At 41.3% G+C, this 20,019-nt stretch overlaps 1 protein-coding gene across 1 annotated transcript; it reads left to right on the top strand.

Annotated features, from left to right (window-relative positions):
- The first annotated feature begins 202 nt into the window (after positions 1-202).
- fam135a (family with sequence similarity 135 member A) lies at positions 203-19,301 on the top strand. The gene is made up of 21 exons (XM_041947337.1): positions 203-456; positions 2,290-2,419; positions 3,963-4,042; positions 4,914-5,053; positions 5,776-5,846; positions 5,964-6,137; positions 6,371-6,497; positions 7,434-7,587; positions 8,134-8,211; positions 8,627-8,676; positions 9,914-10,072; positions 10,222-10,295; positions 10,453-10,607; positions 10,740-12,693; positions 12,814-12,974; positions 13,059-13,150; positions 13,272-13,369; positions 13,673-13,824; positions 13,987-14,097; positions 14,195-14,308; positions 18,125-19,301. Exons 2-21 carry the CDS (start codon positions 2,343-2,345, stop codon positions 18,328-18,330), a joined length of 4,227 nt encoding a protein of 1,408 aa, XP_041803271.1. The 5' UTR covers positions 203-456; positions 2,290-2,342; the 3' UTR covers positions 18,331-19,301.
- The last annotated feature ends 718 nt before the right edge of the window (positions 19,302-20,019 follow it).

Below are 20,019 nucleotides of genomic sequence, written 5' to 3'. Positions count from 1 at the left end.
TGATAAGAAGAAAAAGAAGAAAAAGAAAAACAAGAAGAAGCAGAAGAAGAAGAGGGAGAAGATTGCAAATCATAATTGCCAAATGTATCCAGCTCTTCAATGTTCCATGAACAGGTGGCAATTTTGTATGTGGCGTCAACTGCGTCTCTGGTATGCGCAGCAACGCGCAGTTAAATGTTCGTAAGTGTGCAGCCGGAGCAGAGCCTGCTGTCAGCTCCTCAGATTGAGCACAGTTAGCTCGATGGCTAGCATACAGTACTTTGCAGAGAGATACATAGCCAGTCTGCTCTGGACGTTATATTAGGGCGATTTTCCTATAACGTCTGCCCGGCTTGGAAGTGAAATAGTAATCACAGTTGTGTTTTCTGTCAGAACCTCACAGCGAAAGGACGGCGACAGGACTGAAATTGGAGCTAACGTTGGTTAGCTAGCTAATGTTAGCTTGCCAACGCAATGGTGAGTAGCGGTTGCTTGCCTCTGCTGCTAATGTTAGACCCGGTGACAAGTGTTCGGTGGGTGGCTAACGTTACCTTAGCTGTTACTGCTAGCTAATTGGCTGTCTTGTGAGACTTTTTTTCCGTTGGTCTCTTCAAGTATGTTACGTTATGCTATGTCTTTGTCGGATTGTTCCCGACCTTTTGAAGGCCCTTAGCAAAATGTTGTTTTGATAGCTTCCCACCTGTAACCCTAAGGATACCCTTGCCGAGATTTTGCCCACCAGCAGGGATCTTTACCACCTCACTGTCTACAGTAATAGCATCAAAACCATGTAGCTAAGTTACAACTTAAACAGCTGTTTCTAAACTGATCTTTATGTGTTGTGGGTTTTGTGAGTGACCTAACTGTTCCCCCTTTTTAAAGAAGAAACAATCAGCCGATGTCTGCTAAGGCCTTGTCATATATGCTCTATTTTTAATACGACTATTGTTTGATGTTTTAATTTTACTTTCTCCGACGTGGGTCGTTGACTTTAACTGTCTTAAGTGCCAGTTTCATTTCCATATCAGCAGTCGCCGGAGTTTACTTAGGCAAATGGTGCATTTAGGTTTGTTGTGGCTTTTTCCCAACTACAAGTTTGTATTTCTTGACGTTTCAGTGAAAATCCATCCGGATTAGTCGCTTTATTGGCCGTAACATTTCTGTGTTGTAATCGGTCAACGCCTTACTTCACCTTTTTACAAAGTCTAAATTAATTGCCGTTACATAAGTGTAGTGTGACATCTTCAGACAGTACTCATAGCTAAAGACCAAACCTGATAAACCAGTTGATCCGACGACCGCTGAACTCAACATCAAACCTTTACGGGATCACAGATCTGTGATGTTGTCCCTAAATGTCAGTTTATTCTCTCGGATTTCTTCGCAACAGAGTTGTTATCTGTTGCATATCTGTACATTAGAAACCAAGAAACAATCTGTGTCAATTTTTGCAGCATAAATGCATCAGAGAAAGCCAGTTAATTAACTACTGGTGCCCTTGTATGTCCTCTGTGTGTGCTCAGTATAGTTTATTTTTGATTTACAGCTTACAAAGATCACTTCTTCCAGGAAGGGAGACATATTTGGATATTAACACTACCTGGTTCTATTTGCTCTGCATTAGGCATCTGCGCCGACCAGGTCAAATTCATTGTCTCATATTGGTTTTCACTGGCATGAACACAATGACGTGTTGTCTCCCAGTGGATGATTTATTCATTTCATACATGACTAATTTAGGGAGCGTCTGTATGATTGTTTTTGCCAGTTTTATTTAGCCTCTACTGTAGCAAAAAACAGCTATGTGGCCTTTTTTTAAATTAGGTCTAAATAAATCTTGAGTTAAAAATGTTTGCATTAAATGAGAAGGTTGTCTGTGTTTATTTGTACCACTACCAATGGGTGATATTGTATTCCAGGACTATTTCTGCAATGTTATTCATAGTGTTTTCCCTTATCCTGTCATGCTACTGCTATAATTGTGTGGGCTGTTAACCAATTATACCTCGTCGACAAGATGCCTCCTATTCCAAATGTAGACCTCACTAATTATTCCCCTAAAAAGCTGACTGTCACCCAAGCCGCACATATTCTTAAACTTGATCTTGTGACTGCACGACTAGTGCTGATGTTTTATTTTAATTGTTGGCTTCTGATTTTTTTAAATAATAGTGCTCAGCCCTGGCTTCATGTGACTTGGGACATCATTTTAGCATCCAAGTTCTAGTCTGGTATTGAGTAGTATGTCTCTAGTGGAAAGTTTAACAAAAACCTATTTGCTCGAGCTGAAATGAATATTTGTACCTGTAGGCCAACAGGTGTATCCCAGATGATGTAAGGCACCTTTGCCTGTAGAGACCAAAATGACTGAAGTCCAGGCCACAGTGGAGTTCTCTGTGGAGCTCCACAAGTTCTACAATGTGGACCTGTTCCAAAGAGGGTGAGTATTGTCTCTTGATACCTAATTTTCTGTTGTTTTTTGGCAGGCTTTTCCAGCAGGTGGCAATTCATTCATGCTATACCAAAGAATTGTATTTCCTAAACATACATTACAGACAAGTTTACCTTGCTAATTAAAAGTAGGACAGCTTTGATGGTATGCTTTGTGGTAGAAGGGGACTAAGATGTATTCTGTGACTCTCCCAGGCAATCTGGGACAGTTGGCAATCATGTTTATGCCTTCAGGGCGGCTCAAAAAATGCATTTTTTCCAAACAGCATAGAAAATGCTAAACAGTGCTTGAGTCTACGATTTTTTTGTATGTGTGCAAGTTTGCCTTTTTCTCTGTTTCTATTTGATGATGAGGGTTTGTCCTTTTTATATGGCGCAGTGAATGTATGAGGGTAATCAGAGAGTTAATTTTTACAGTAAGTGCCCAGTAAAGAACCTAGATCATTTTAAGAACTGTAGTGAAGTGTACCACATGGCTATGGAGGAGCTTATCTTTTTGGGGGTCACGCAATTTAAATTTGTATTCCGATGGCCATAGTGCTGCAGGCACAGTAGAGTGGTAAAACGATCTGTGTTTTAATTGAAACATGAAAATGGATGGCTTAGAAACCTTATATAGCATATCGTAATATTTATATTTTTTATATATGTAATATTTAGTCAAACAAAGCATGAAAACTGTTTTATTACGAGACCATATTGTAAATAATAATAGACTGTAGTGCAACAAAATAATATTTGGGTCAACACTCTCAATGACTTAATCTGCCTTATTCAGAAGTCTGTTGGTTTAGGAACATCTATAATATTTATTGTACAACAAAGGTCTGGAATAGTTTTGTTAGAAATAGAATGTTTGAGTTAAACTATGCACATATCGAGTAATACCCCACAGACAGAGCTTCAAATAATCATGTCAGACTCTTCTTGTTTGATGGTGCTGAGCTCACATTCCGGTGTAGCATAGCATATTACATAATAATCCATGTAGCTATTCAACAGGAAACAGGCTGCAGCCCAGACTTTCTGCTCCCTAATTCAATTCTGGTTCTGTGTTATATGGTGTCCTATGCTTCCCTGCCATACTGCTGATTTGGAATTATGCAGCCCGTCAAATCCATGTGATTTCCACCACCCCAATATCCAACATGGTGGCCAAAAAAAACAGAATTGGCATGTTTCATTGCAAACCAAGGAGGAAGAATGATTCGCGTTGTTTAAACTGCAGAGCTTTAACAGCTGTTGGTCTTTAACATCTGGAAATTCTCCTTAACAGCAGCAGTGTAGTAATACTTCACTGTGCTGAGATAAAACTCCCACCTCCTGCCTCATCAGTGCTTTAAGAGCTCAGGTTTACCACCTGAGTGACCGCAAAAGAAAGTGCTCATTATTCATTAATGAAAGGTGTCGTGTCATTTTACAAGTAGAGGCACTTGTCGCTAACCTGTGTGGTTTGTTCCCCTGTCACCGAACCTCTAATGATGCCCCGGGCCAAGCTAATAATCACCTCAAAATTTTGTCTGCATTTTCAGGTTCTACCAGATTCGTGCCAGTCTGAAGGTGCCCCCCCGGGTCCCACACAAAGTCGAGACCAGTCTACTTCACCCGGGAGGTGAATACATTTTTGAAGATGTGTATCATATAAACAGTTTTTTTCCTGCACATGTTTGTATCTACATGCAACACTACGCTTTTCAGTACTTGGTACCATTTTTGGTTCCGGTTGGTCAAACCTTAAGCCCCCTTCCCCTCAATTCTCCAATTGTAGCCATTAAAGTAATCTTTTTCTAATTAGGGCCTGGTTGCTTCCCTGTGAATGCAGGTAGCACTAATTAAATCATAGTAATACTTGAGATAGACTGGCATGTCTTTTTGAATTCCATGTAAGCTCTCGGAGATTGGCATTGTTTCAGGGAAAATAGTTGCTGCTGTTGTGGCAGATTTGGTTTACTTATTGTTGTGCTGGCAGCCAGCTCACATGCCACTTCTTGTTCTTTGTATTTCTCCCAGGCTTTATGCCTGTGCCTCACCCCCTTGCTTGGAGACCTACAGTGCTCCTTTCACATGAAGCACTCAGTTCTTTGTGTCATCAATAAACAGGATTGTGAAGGGAGTGTATAGTTACAGTGCTTAAATGTTTTCTTTTCAATTTTTATGACTTTGTGAACCTTGTTTAATAGTGTAAATGGGAAACAGCTACACTTTCATCTTCAAGACAGATATAATAAGATATACTTTGTCAGATAATTCTTGGCCAGGTTGCAAGAATTTCATTAACTGTGGGTTGGCTCATGTACAATTTTATTTAGATTTGGATCTGAAAAATATATCTTTGAACTGTCAGCCATGTGTAACAACATCTAACATACCAGTGGTCCTGTGCCTGGTCGTAGCACCAGATCACGTGTTTCTAAAGGTCGGCTATAATCACTTTCTTGTTATCTGTCATAAACAGACTGTTAATCATGGTGGTGTTTGTCTAGGCTCTGATCTGGCGTTTCCTGCTTCGGTCCAAGATGATGTCATTTGCAGCAAAACTTTCCAAATCCTATACAAGAATGAAGAGGTTGTGGTCAACGATGTCCTACTCTTCAAAGTGATGATGCTGCTGGATGAGAAGAAGGTGAGTTTAAGAAACAGAGGTGTTTTTGCTAGGGATGTGTTGTTTGCCCGTGGGCCCAGTCCAAAATATTTAGTATTATGTATTTGCCCGTCTTTCATTTTTCCATATGAAGCCACTTCTCTCTGCCCACTTGAGTTTGTTTAACAGTTGAATATAGCCGACATCATGGGTTGTTTGCAGAAGTTTTCTGTAGTGTTTTCTCTTCTGTCCTATAGTGTTTAGTGTAAAATCAATAGAGAAAGAAATTGGTGTGGACCTTTTTGTTGCAGAAATATTGAACACAATTTGGAAGTTCAGATGCTGTCTTCAACCAAGCACACAAGAAGTACGATGCACCTGCAAAATATAACTGAAACAGAGATAAAGTGATTTTTTTTTTATGAACCCAAGGCAGCGCAGCTGTCATGAATAATATCCTCATCGAAATTCTTTCTACTTGCCGCTTCTTCGTTTGCCCGCTTGAGAAGCCTAGTGTTATGAATGAGGAGGTTCGACTATTCTGAAAGGGTGAATTGGAGTGTTTTTGACAGCTGGTGCGTCCTCAGGGCCACGGAATACAACAACCAAAGGCTTCAAAATGTATCAGGTTGATTAGAGCTGATCCATCAAATAAAAGACACCTTGATTGCTGTAATACAGGTCTTGCAGATCAACTTGGGATATCACTTGATTTTACACAGCCTCTAAATTTGACTGTCTTCACTGTTTTCCAATATCATCAGGTGGAAGAGTCCCTCAATGACATGGATTTCCAGCTCTTCTTGGATTTATATTTCACAGATGGTGATTACACGTAGGTGTTGCAACATTTTAGCAGCTAGTCATGTTTGCAAATTTGATATGTGCATCTCCTGTACAAACAAGGCAATCATAGGGTCCTTTGTATCTTCGTTTTTTTTAATTTCCACAGGCCAGAGGATCCAAGCTCACTACAGAATATCAGTGGCCGCACACTTCGTTTGCACTTTAGCCTTCAGCGAGGCATCCACCAACATGTCAATGTCATGTTCGACTACTTCCACCTGTCTGTCATCTCTGTAGCCATCCATGCCTCCCTTGTGGCGCTACATCAGCCCCTTATCAGGTCAGACTGCTACCTAACCCAAGAACATGGACACGCACAGAAGAGGGCCATTTCTTGCACTGAATGTACAATAAAAGTTAACATTACAGTTGAAGTAAACAACATAGCTGGTGAATTTTAACTTGACATTCATGTCCAGCAGCAATTGAGAAGTAGTGCAAACCTGATTAGAAGTGTCCCATTAAATCCTTGTGGTGAATAGCTGAGTTTGATTTCACTCTCTGTGTGCTTAGTTTGCCTCGACCAGTGAAAACCACATGGCTTAACCGCAACGCTCCAGCACAGAGCAAAGACTCAGTCATCCCACCTCTGGAGAATGTGGTGTTCGGCAACAGTTACGTCAAGCAAGTATCACCAGATGTAAGTGAACCCTCTTTATAGCTAGGGCAATGTCTAATTTTTGAAAGATGCCACCATAGTATCATCATTTAACAAGTTCTGCTGTATTACAGAGGGTACTTATTAAGTACAAAATAAATGACCTAATAGTGACTCCATATATACTAGACTTTGGCTGTCTTCCTTTTGTGAGAGAGAAATAAAACTGAAAGGATAAAAAGAGCCGGGCATATCTACTGTTTAAGCAAGGCTGGACACGGCTGTGGACTGTGGATTTGACAGTTGCACACCTCAGGTAGAATGGTGTGTTCCATTCATTGCATTTGAAGCACGGGGAGATACTTCAGGCTGTTGGCAGGTAGAGCAGAGGAAGAGGAAACTCAGACCACTGTCACATTTGGCCGGGAGTAATCAGCCTCTCCTGACAGAAAGGTGGCCATCCAGGCTGAACAGAGGCAGTGCCCCTCATCCTGCCTTGGATGCATCACTAATGGGCAGTATGGAATAACAACCCGTCGACTATTTGTTTTTACTACAGGGATCTGTGCAGCAACTGCTTTGAAGCATTTTTATGCAGACATTGCACACAGAATAAAAAGGGCTGTAGTGGTCACTCTAATACCAGAGTAGTGAGACACACAGTGTGCAGGCGCATACATTTTTCAACCACTTCCTCCTTTTATGTCTTTTTTTTTTTTTTTTTAAATATACCTGATGTTGATACACTACAAAAAAATAATTTTGTTCTAAATTCTGTGTGTGACCACTGACTATGTAGATTTAATACAGAACATGTCATTAAAAAAATCTAAATTTAAATTTGCAAACCTAAACGGATATTTGGTTAGTGGCTACAAATCATGTTTACAACTACTTATAATGTTCAGAACAGCAGAAATAATGTTTACAGAATGAAATCATCTAATGCCTCTGCTCTGCATCCCTTGTGATCCTCAGGGCAGGACATTCCTGGTATCTGACCACTGTCTGCAGCATGCCTTCAGTCTGCACCATAGCCTTTGCTCCAGTCTCCTCCTAGCCTACCAGGGCCTCTTTGGCTACTTCACCTCTATTACGAAGGACCTGCCCTCCTCCCATCGTATGGAACTAGGTATACTGCACTGTGTCTTCACATCAACTTGGGTTGCAATGAAATTGTAAATCCCAGACTTAAAATATGGCTTTGCACACATCTTTTTTGACTCACAAGCACTGACAAAGAAGCAAATATTCTCAAAGTTATACAATACTCTTATTCTTTTTTTTGCTTTTGATGGATGTTCATTGTTTCGTCTTTTCAGCAGTGGTGTTTTGTTGCATATTGCAAGTTTGTTGTGTTCTCATTTCATTTCAACTGATCCCTGCACCATAACATAATTTATCCTTTAAACAGACTACACAACCGGCAACTCACTAAGTTAATTTAGGGATCTAGCTGTGGTTAACTCATCACTGCACTGACAAAATCTTAATTGCATTCAGTTGATAAGTTTGTTAACCAGTAGACTAAAGCCAGATTGTAACAACTCCCAAACACAACTCATCGTTGTAACTATGGGTCACCAAACCTTATCCACACACGTGGACAGATACTAATCCATCCCAGAGCACCAAATAATAAAAAGGTTAAATATACCTATATGTGCAATCTTACTAGCCAAGCCCAGCATGCAAGTCCTATATGAGAGAGTACTCAGAAGACCCTATCCCAGAAGTCAAAGGCACGTCTACATAGGTATGTCCTGACCCTTACAGTACCTCAAATCAGCCTGCCTCTCTATCCACTTTCCTCTTCACTCCAGTTTCCTTCTCGTAGAAACCATCGTCTTCTCTATGTCCCACTTTCCAGAGACAATACACTTCCTGCTGTCATGTCATTTTTCCACTCTTGTATATACTGTATGCTCAGTCTTTCTTTCCACCTTTTTAACTAGGCCTTGGCCAAAGAGTGTTGTAACACAATGGTTCTGTTGAATTTGTATTAAATAAATTGAATTTGACTGTCTCTGGTCATAAAAATAAGTTATTTCTGACAGCACTTCTGTATTCAGCCTGTATTCACAGTTCTTCTTAAAACCTTCTGTATTATTAAATTATTAAAAAAAGTTATGAAAGTGAATCTTAGTAACACTGTTCTTCTGCCTCCTCAGAACAACTCGACTTAGAGGCTCGTCTGGCTGAGTTGTGTGAACAAGTCAAGGTAAGTTAAGTGCTGCAATTTTCTGTCCTGCAGAAGGCAATGATGCAAAACATTATAGAAGGTGACAAGCCCAGTGCATCATCAAATTGGTGCTTAGTTTATGTGCACGAAAGGATAGCTGGAAATCTGGCAGAGGGCCTTATTGAAGTTGTTGGAAAAGTGAAAAAACGTATGCAATCATCTTTCACTTTATAAATAATGAAAATATTAGTGAGAATGGCCCATATGCATCCTAGCCAATCAGTAATCTTTGTTTGATTTTGGACTGTTTGTTTTAGTAGGTAATGCTGAACATGGGCTGGAAGCAAATGGTACCATACATACAAACTGTGTCTGTTGCACAGACGTATGCTGTTATATGTTGTATGCTGCATACATAGAGGAAGCAAAACATTATTAGGCAGACTGGGCTCGCAGTCCTCTAATGCCAGAAGGGAATGAAGTTTGCATTGTATGTTTGTTTTTATTCCATCAAGGCATTATTGAAGTATTGTTGGATATTGAAGCAGTATTTTGATTACTAAGCAATATTGAATGGCACAGAAAGCTTAAGTGGAGTCAGTGGTGAGAGTCCTTTGTAGTTGCCAGGCCACTCAAGGTTTTTCAGCAAATTGTAGAGAAGAGATAAATCTGAATTTGTTAGCAGACTGGCAACCATCCTGATATTGCTTCACAATTGGTAAAATTGGAGTTGAAAAACTTGTCTCTAAAAGCATTTTGTGTAGGTGAGATAACCTGTCTTTAGTGGTTAGATCCTTGAGTCCTGGTAGGTTGGCACTCTTTAGATCAGGAGTGATAGAGAACGTTTTGAAGAGCTGTGGAATGCTAGGAATTTATGCAGATGATTGTGGCACATGAAGTAGATCAAGTGCCTTTTCCATGTTTCAGGGCCATTGCACCTTCCAAATATTACATATTACGTATCCAATAACAATGGTTTAGACACACACAGGAAAGGAAATAGATTAACTCTGTTGTAGAGACTTCATATGGAATTCAAGCAGCTTTATATGAAACAGGTTTCTCTGACCATTTTGGCCTAATAAGAATTGCTGAACAATAATATGTGCCAAATCAATCAGTTGACTATCAATAAACGATCTGTTTTACAGTATTTCACTTCTTGTAAAGCAGAATCCTCTTGTATAAAACTTCATTCCATTGTTCTTATGCTGATGTTAGGGAAATATTCTCACTTGAGCCCTCTGGTGGGTGACTTGTGTCTTTGTACTTTTAGCATAAAGCAGAGTCTCCTGATGAGTTGGCAGAACTGGTAAATATGAACCTGGCTCAGCTCTGCTCTCTGCTCATGGCACTCTGGGGACAATTCCTAGAGGTGGTGTCCCTGCAGGAGCATGTCGCTGCCCTACTAGCTATGGAGCATCATACACTAAGAGTGAGTCCCAACTTCTTAAATCATCTACAAATTTAATTGTCTGACTGGTTATTTTTGAATGACGATAATCCTTTTTTTGATCTCCAAAACTTTACTCAACCCTCTAAACAATACTGATGTTGGCTGTATATAATGTGGTCGTATAACAGGTAAGGCGGTTTGCTGAGGCTTTCTTTTGTCTCGAACATCCAAGGCAGTCTGCACTGGCCTATCAGGAACTACAGTAAGTTGCAGTGGCATGTTTGTCTTGATTGTGAAATATAGTGTTGCTGTTGCCAAGCCTGTGCCAGTACATACTTGTCTGAAATACTAAAGTATGGAAACCCTGACTCTTTTTTTTTTTTTCTCTGTCTGACTCTTACTGTCTCCCCCGCAATCAGTGCTCACAGTCACCAGCAGATGACTAATGCTATCAAAAGCTCCAGCTATTTCCTCTCTTTGCCTCCACTTCCAGTGGAATGTGCAGACCTGGATGGTGATGTTAGCTCCCTGCCAATCATCTTTGAGGATAGATACCTGGATTCAATCACTGAAGGTGAGTAACACATTATTGCTGCTCAGCTATACATACAGTCAGTAGGCTCAGTGACTTATTTTTTCAACTGAACATGTTTTTATTTGTTTATTTATTTATTTTATTTATGTTGCCCCTGGTTTGATTCTGAAGATCGAGATGGACCCTGGCTGGGCATGCACAATACAAGGACTGGCTCAGTTTCCAGCAAAGCAGACAAGGCTAACTCCAAGGACTGCAGTGCAGCAGCTAGCCCCATACCCGAGTCTCGGTGTGCCCCTATGGACAACACCTGGCCAGACAGCTATGATCCACCGCCTAAGTCCAAAGGCAAGTCAGTCAAGCTCAAGAAAAATTCAAAGACTGAGAACTCCAAGAAGCTGATAAGACAGGGCTCCAAGGACTCTGTAGTTCTGGTGGGCTATAAGAACCTTAAAGCTCCTTATGGAGACACCAGCACAAAGTACAAGGAAGGGGAAGCTCCCCTAAACCAAGATGAGGAACGTGATACCTTGCAGGGGGGCTCAAGTAGTTATTTAAGGACTAATGCCAATTCTGTTTTTGACTCTGGTGCCACATCAGCACATTTTGGAAGTGGTGCTGTTGATTCCGTTGCAGATGACGATACAACTGCTGCTGGTTGTCAAAAAGGTTTTTTCAAAATTCCTACAGACTTGGACGCACAGAATAAGCCTCAGGCAGGTACTGGGGCTATTGCTACATGCAACCAACCACTTTACAAAGATGAGCAAGTTGACCACAGTGGCCAAAAGCTGCCACAGTGGTCTTCTGGGCTGAAGCAGATTGAGGTGAAACCAAGTAACAAGGACCCATATAAAGGGGACAAAGTAACGGTTCTTCTACCATGTCGGACTGATGCAACTCTAAGCAGTAATATTCCTGAGATCACCCAGACAGATCCCTGTGACTCAAAACAAAAGTCTGTGGTGGACTCTGTGTTTGAAAGACCAGGTAAAGAGGCAGCACAGCGGAGCCAGTCCTGTCTGGTCTCAGTACAGATAAAGAGTGATTGTATCAGGCTGCCAGATGGAGCAGCCCCCAGTGCCTCGTCTCGCCTCTCAGACTCGGGCATTGAAAGTGAGCCCAGCTCCTTTGCCACTCAGCTTGTTCCAGGACCACACACTTGTGCAGGGTTAGGCATTGCTGATTCAGGTGTGGGTGCCCCACAGCCTGACAGGCCCCTCCTGAGTCCTGCACCACGGCCTGTTCAGCATAGCTTGGTGCAAAAACCCAGTGGGGCAGCAGAGATTCTATACCCAGAAAATACCAGTGCTGTCAGTGGAGTCCAGTCCTCCCTCACTTCCATCAACTCCTTGCCTTCAGATGATGAGGGCGAAGGTTCCTCCAGGGGCTCCAGTGGAGCAGAAGTCCGAGGCAGGAAGTCCAGTGTCTTAGTGCAGGAGCAGAGTGTCGTCTTTTCTGGGGACATCACTAACAGACCTGCCATTGATGTGGCCTGCACCTCTGACACTGCTGCCGCGGATTCCCAACTTATAAACCCTGATTTGGAAGCACACCCCAAAGTATCAGGTATTTCTGAATTTGGACTAGAGGGAGCAGGTGGTTCTGGGACTGTTAAAGAATCCCGTAGTGAACCCCATACTGCCTGCCCCTCCAGTAACTCTGCCACCAGTAGCACTGACCTGGTAAAACGTGGGATGGTGGAGAACTACTTTGGCTCATGCTCTAGCACGGATGTGTCTGAGATCAGCCCTGTAGAAACATCTGCTATCACACTGGGAATCCAGACCGGACCACAGGTTGAGGAGGATGAGGACGAGACTGAGCATGAGATGATCGAGAACGGTTACTACGAGGAAGGCGATGGCTATGCTTTTTTGAACGGTGTTGCTGATGAGGAGCAAAGTGCAGTTGGTGATGCAGCGGTTCAAGAGACAAGTCTTCTGTTTGAACAACTTGGCATTGGCTACCTCCATGAAACAAAGGATTTATCAAAAGCTCCTATCTGCTCCAACCTAGCCTCCAGCAGTGTTGGCCATAGCTTGGGAAGACCACCCTGTCCCTCCATGTCTCTTTCCTCTAGCCTGCAGTGGTATGAATGTGCACCCACACCACAGATGAAAGCGTGAGTCATCTTGCACAGTTTTTCTCATATCCCACTTACTTTTGTAATTTATGTAGATATTTGTCCTGTCTCGCACATTATGAATTCATATTCATCAACTATGTATTCATAATTATGCAGGTTCATTAAGGCCAAGGAAGAAATGAAACAGCTAAGGCTGCCTGGCTTCTTATATAGTGAGGTACCTGAGCTGGCATCCACTGTGCCCTACTTCAGCTTGGAGGAAGATGAAAGCTGTGAAGAAGGCATCCATCTCATAGTCTGCGTCCATGGTCTGGATGGTAGGAAACCTTATCTTCCAGAATAAATTTGCTCCTTTAGAGTCTTTTTTTTGTATTAAATAAAACCACACTGATATCTTTTAGGTAACAGTGCAGACCTGAGACTGGTTAAGACTTACCTCGAGCTTGGACTGCCTGGTGCTCGTATTGACTTCCTAATGTCTGAGAGGAACCAGGTGAGTGGATAAGCACACAGACACTAATCAGTAGTCACTGTTAATGAGCTGTAACACAACTAAGTGAATCAAACACACCAAAACATCTTTTCTTTTCCTTTGATACTCTTTCCATCCACAGAATGACACTTTTGCTGACTTTGAGTCGATGACAGACCGATTGCTGGACGAAATAGTCCAGTACATTCAGATATACAACCTCACAGTGTCAAAAATAAGGTAAAATGGTCTTTTCTTCACAAAAAAGCCACTTGATGCCGTTGCACTCAGCTCTTCACTCCAGTTTATGTGTTCTCAAAGGTCATGGTAGATAAATATGGAAAAAGAAAAGTAAAAAAAAAACAAAAACATGTTATGTTAGCATGTTAGGTAGTTCCATTTTTCAGTTCCATTTTCACCTTATCACTCAGATGACTGAGGCGAAACATCCTGCTATTAAATATCATTTTGCACTGTACAAGTGTAATAGAGGTGCATATAAATATGGTATCTTTATGCTCTCTAAGTATTCTTCATTTGCAGCTTTGTAGGTCATTCCTTGGGGAACCTCATCGTTCGCTCAGTGCTAACGAGGCCTAGGTTTAAATGTTACCTGAGCAGGCTGCACACCTTCCTGTCTCTCTCTGGACCTCACCTGGGCACATTGTATAACAGCTCTGCTCTGGTCAACACAGGCAAGTCTCAAAACATTTTGCTGATAAATAGCCCTTCTTATCATTTTCAGATATTTCACAACGCTCCTTCAGTCAGCTAATTGGTAGTTGCTATGTTTTTGGTCTCTCTACTCTGTCATTGTGGTGAAGCCTGTTGAATAACTGTCAGCCTTTTGTTCTTAGGCCTTTGGTTCATGCAGAAGTGGAAAAAGTCAGGATCACTCCTGCAGCTGACATGCCGTGATCACTCTGATCCTCGCCAAACTTTCCTCTACAAGCTCAGCAAGAAATCTGGTTAGCTTTGCTGTTTGTTTTTCACTAAAGACATTTTAGGCTGTGTATGTGCAATATGAGCTGTAGACATAACTTTTGCATTGATCTGCTTTTGAAGGCCTGCAATTTTTCAAGAATGTGGTGCTGGTGGGGTCACTGCAGGATCGCTATGTCCCCTATCATTCTGCTCGAATAGAAATGTGCAAAACTGCATTAAAGGACAAACAAACAGGTGAGTTGGAGCACGTTCTTTAGTGGCCACACAGCTGTAATGACTTGCCAGGACAAGATGTGTTTGGTAAATACAGGTGTTCAAAACTGGAAAGCAAGCGAGCAGAACAAGCCCAGTCCTATGTGATCTGACATACCAAGCAACAGTTTTAATGCAGTTCTCCTTAATTACTTGCAAACTCCAGTGCAATCCATATTGCTGATATAATACAACTGTACTGCAAATGCGTTATGAATGCTCATATGCTCATGACATGTTAGACAACATTTTACCAGGCAAAAAATGTTTAAAATGGGGGTTTTTTTTCAGCAATCAGTTCAAACTGCACACAAAATAGCCAGGAGAGCTGTATTCACGCCACCTGGCACTGTACAGCTGTTCTGGAAAGTAATCACAGAATTTTGATCTGTCTTCCCGGGTAGCCACATCCCATTATGCCATTCACTCTGTTTACTCAGACAGTTCAACAATCAACATGAACAATTCAAACAGTAGCTCTCTTATTGTTGGCCTCATTATCACCAAGAAAACTATCCTCATGAACTGGAGATCAAGGAACACCAAACACATCGCAGACTGGAAAAACTTAATGAAGTTAACTTGACACCGGTTTAAACATTTCGCTCAGTGTACATGGTGGGAAAAAAAAAACACATGACACTCAATGAGGACAAAAAGACAGAAAACACAAAAGATAAGTTAAGAAGTGCAAAAATCTAAAACTAAACAATATATACAACGAATGATGAGGCAATTAAGAATATATACAATGAATTTTAAGTGTAGAGCTTTATGTGGCAGGGGCAGTGAGTGATGAATGTACATGTTTAAAACTGCATTATTGGACGAAAAATGGTCAGTCAGTAGATGTTTTCAGTGGACATGAAGGGTATGATAAATTGTAATCTGAAAAGTAGCTGTAGCTAAAGCTGTCAGGCAAATGTAGTGGAGCAAAAGGTACAATATTTGCAGTACATTACAAATGGTGGTCTTCCATTTTTTTTTCCCTGTATATCTTTAAGCATAGAGGCAGATACATGCATTTATACATACATATACATACATTTATTTTTAATTGTTCAGTTATTTGTTTATTTTTGATTATTAATTCATTTGATTTTGAGTGAGGCCTAATTGATTGTTGTGTTTTGTATTGTGGGAGGAAACCTGAACCCACACAGCACACACACTGAAACAAATTGGAGGTCTGTCTGTGTGCTGTCCTTAAAGGGAAATTGATTAGAGGTTGGGAAGGGGGGAGAGGGAGGAGGTTTGGACGGGGGGTGAGGGGTGGAGAGAGGGAGGGGTGATGGAGATGGCGGGGAGGGTGGAGGGAGGGCGGAGAGGTGACGGGGGAGGAAGAGGGAGCTGCAGTTATCTGACCTGAGCCAAACAACCAGCAGCCTCCTCCACCCTGTTGTCAGTCACACAACTCTGCCACCAGCTCAAAGAAGCCTTATTTGTCTTCTCCTCCATTTTCTTCTTCTTCTCCTACTTTTCCTTCTTCTTCTCCTCCTTCTTGTCTCCTTCACTTTTGTTGTTCCCCTACGTTTTCTGTCCAGTCTTGAAGAACCTGAAGCGACCCTTCTTCTTATCCTCCTTTAGGCAGCGGTCTTCTCATCCTCCATCTGTTTGAGTTTGGTCCTCAAGCCTTGTTGTTTTTTGGCCAGCTCCTCTCTAAACTCCTCCTGCACAATGTTGGACGTGGTCTGCCAAGCTTCATCGCTCTGGAGAAATTCAGCCCTGGCTCTCTGGAGGTCGTTCATGGGCTGTTTCAAGTAGGGAGAGAGACTCTCCTCCTCGTCCTGTTGTTCTGTTTCCATGATTTCCTTCTTGTCCTTTTGCTTTTTGGACGCCTTTTCCTGTCCAGTCTTGTCCCACTTGATTCGAAAGAAGGGCCTCTTCTTCGTGTATGCTTTCAGACAGAGCTCCTCCAGTTGCTTCTTTTTTTCTTCCAGTTCTTTGTCTCTGGCTCCCCAGCTCCGTTCTTTCTCTGTCAGTCCTTTCTTCTCTTCTTCCAGCTCTTTGACTCTTGTCTCCCAGCTCTGTTCTTTCTTGGCCAGCTCCTCTCTGAAGTCCTCCTGCAGATCATTATATTTGGTCTGCCGAGCTTGGTCGCTCTGGAGAAGTTCAGCTTTGTTGCTGGACAGGTTGTCCAGGATTTCCTCCTCTCTCTCGTAGAGCTGATGCTCCACCCGGTTAACTGTCATCTTCAGTTCATTCTGAAGCGCGACACTCTTGTTGTTCTGCAGCTTCATCCTGAAGAGCTCAGTGCTTTGGACTTGGGCGTTCTCTGTCTTGTGTCTCATGTCTTGGATTTGAGACTTTTCTTGAGGGAGGAGATCTTAGACTCAAACTCTGTGATGATCTTGTGGATCTTCTCTTGTTCATCTTTGAACTCCCTCTCCCTGACCTCTAGAAGCTCTTCCAGTCTGCCTACTTCCAGGTTTAGGTTGTGCACCCAGTGGCAAAACTCCTCTCTTTCTTCATGCCATTCATTCATTGCCCTCCTATAGTGAATCACATCACTATTCAGATAGCAGTTTGCAAACTGATGACATTCAAGTTGATCCAGCAGACGGTGGAATTCTGTGACAGGTACTAGACGGTCCTTAAGATCAAGTTGGCCCCTCTTGGCTTGACTGCTTCTTTGGGCCACTGCGCTGTCTGTAGTAGACTGCACTTGTCTGTAGTCGACTACTGTACTTGAATAATACAAACACTTAACTTTAAATGCCTAAAGCATGTTTATTTAACCAAACAAATTGAAAATAAATAGCTCCAGAAGGGCATGGAGTTCCTAGACTCAGAAGCATCTCTTATAAAGTTGAATAAAAACTTGAATGAATAGCTACCTGAAATGTCTCCACAGTTAATAAAGTAACATTTAAATATAACTGAAATGACTTTTCTTTGTTTTAAGTTTAAACACAACAAAAGTACATGGCGTTAACAAGCTCAGCAGCAACTCTTGTAAAGTTCAATAAAAACTTCTATAATCGCTCCCAGAATTTTATACACAGTAAATAAAGTAAAATGATAACTGTAACGTAACGTTAGTAGTAGTTGTGAGATGTGGAGCACTGGGATGTTTATTACAATTTCGGGAGAGTTTTCTGCATTTACCTTCGACTCATGTGTGTGCTCTCTGGAGCTTCTCCACACGAGAAAACTTCTCGTGGAGGTACTACCAGCTAGCAAAGCTGCCGCTCGTGTGGGAAAACTTCTTGTATGGAAAAGCTCTGGGGAGCTCCCTCTCCGCCGTGTGTGAGGACAGCTTCCGCTTCAGTTTGGCTCTGCCACTTACGCATACTGTGCTTGCTTAACCTTACTTAATCAGATGGCGCCGTGGGCCAACAATGCTGGAGACAGAAGTGGCAGGAGAGAGAGAGGGGCGGCTGCATCTGAGCCGAAATAACCAAATTTTTAATTGAGTTCTTGTTATCGGCCCATTGGATTAAAAAAAGGGCGATAACGATATACGTCAAAACTCCAAATATCGGCGCCAATAATTGGCCCTGCCGATAATCAGTCGATCTCTAATTTGCACAGTGACTCTTGTCCGTCCTTTTTATTAATTTTGTTTCTTCTTTCTTACTTTACATTCCCTCCTCCTTAGTTTGTTCTTTCTTTACTTCTTCTCCCTCTTTAACTGATTTATAAAAAACGTACATAAAGCAATGTAGACTGAATTGGGATTGGCTAATAGATTTTACTATTTGCATTGTTGGCCTTGTACAATTCTGCACATAGGGGCTTACATCAAATGACCCAACTCTTGCCCCGTTCACCCTTTTTCACTCCTGTCTATTCCAGGTCCTGTATATGCTGAGATGATTGAGAACCTGCTGCTGCCAGTACTTCAGAACAAAGACTGTAATCTAGTGCGATATGATGTCATTCATGCCCTTCCCAACACAGCCAACTCCCTTATTGGCCGGGCCGCCCACATTGCCGTCCTTGATTCTGAGATCTTCCTGGAGAAGTTCTTCCTTGTTGCAGGCCTCAAGTTCTTTCAGTAGAACAGTGGCAGAATCAAACACATGGCTGGACTTGAGGAATGTGGAGCTAATACCTCACTGCATCTAAACCTTATTCTGATTGTGGTATCTGGATTTGCTCTTAGTTTTTAAATACCTACATGTATACTCACTTTTCAAGGACGCGTACGAACAAAAACACAATTTCTTTCATTTCATGTTGTTCATATTGGAATCACGGTGGATATGCTGCCATTTTTATTTTTCTACTGCCATTTTTAAAACATTGTTTTGTTTTGTTTTTTTGTGTTTCTGAAATGTTTTCCTCCATCATATGCTATATTTTCAGTGTTATTTATGTGTTATGTTTTGACTTTTAAATCTATTTCTCCAAGTTATTAAATTCATTTTAGATGCTGAACTGGAAATGTAGCTGCTACAAAAATGAAATGGCTGTTTTGGTGAGCTGGCCCAAGTCAAGTCTGCACATACTGTTCTCACCATTGCTAATGTTTTTCCACCAATTTTAAGAGACACTGCATTGATTTGCACCACAACTACATTTTACAGGCTTTTGTACTGAAAATGGTCATTTGTACAAGTTACTTTTTTATCAACAATTTTCCATCATTTTTAAAGGCAAAGATTGCATTTGAAATAGGATTGTTGCTCAGAATTTGCAGCCTTTGCTTTGGTCTTAATACTTTATGCTGTTCCTTGCCATTGGAGCACTCTGCACAACATTTACCCAACCTGGTGTTGGGAGAATTAAGCTTTGCCTACAACATAACATTTTATTACAGGGGTTTTAAGCAATTGTCATGATTCAGCAAAAGCACATGTTGGTAATATGTTTTATTGAAAGTATTTGGTTGGTATCATTTGGTGATTATTTACGTGTTTGAACTGGAAAGTATTGGTTGGAATTAAAAAAACGTTTCTTGGAAAATTGTTTATATCATCATACTCTACCATTAAATATGCATATTATGAATTTGGTTGTAAGACTTGTCTTTCATACTAGAGTTCATTCATCATCTGGAGAGTTGTGTCACCCCTGATCTCAGAGGGGCTCGGTACAAAAGTTCAAAAGTGATTTCAAATTACCTACCCATGCAATCTCAGCTGACTAATATGATTGAAAGTGGGGTTCCTCCAGTTTGTAAAGAAAAGTATGTCTCATCTTAATGATCTGAAAACGTTTAGCTGCCTTTGTTACAACAAATTTTAAGATTAAGTCCAATTTTGATTTACATTGTTATCAAGCTCTTCACTTGGCAGGTGATTATTCTGATATTCAGAGTGTTTTAGATCTTTTTGCAATGGATTAAATAGCTCTGCAGATGGCAGTGTTATCACAGAAAGATGAGTGCCGTGTTAAATACCTGCAGTAAATGTGGGAATTTTTGTGCAGTGTTTTGCTTACGTCCTGGTAAAGAGTAAAAATGTTGATTTGATTGAGTCTGAAGTGCCATAATTATCAGTAATGCATACAAAACTGAGATAACTTGAATCACTCAGTATAATTCTACATACCGTAGTCCTGTACATAATCAGAAATGTTGATTGTAGGTTTAACTTGTCATTGGCAATAATTTCCTGTATATTTTACGCCCCTTACTCAAAGGGAGTTTGACAGCAAAATCCCCAATATTGTGTCCTGGCAATGCAATGGTTTCTGGAAACGGACATCATTTCACTGATAGACAAAGATATGGAGGGTATAAGGTA

This window comes from Chelmon rostratus, chromosome 11 (genome assembly GCF_017976325.1).
Source record: "Chelmon rostratus isolate fCheRos1 chromosome 11, fCheRos1.pri, whole genome shotgun sequence".
Lineage (NCBI taxonomy): Eukaryota > Metazoa > Chordata > Actinopteri > Chaetodontiformes > Chaetodontidae > Chelmon > Chelmon rostratus.
Note: the sequence above shows the minus strand (reverse complement) of the source record. Positions and strands in the feature narration are given on the sequence as shown.

Excerpts from the sequence above, each read along its gene's own strand:
- fam135a (XM_041947337.1), top strand. The coding sequence starts at position 2,343 with ATGACTGAAGTCCAGGCCACAGTGGAGTTCTCTGTGGAGCTCCACAAG. Across the intron at positions 7,588-8,133 it reads CTCCCATCGTATGGAACTAG|CCAAGCCCAGCATGCAAGTC; the intron begins GTATACTGCACT and ends CAATCTTACTAG. Across the intron at positions 8,677-9,913 it reads AGTTGTGTGAACAAGTCAAG|CATAAAGCAGAGTCTCCTGA; the intron begins GTAAGTTAAGTG and ends TTGTACTTTTAG.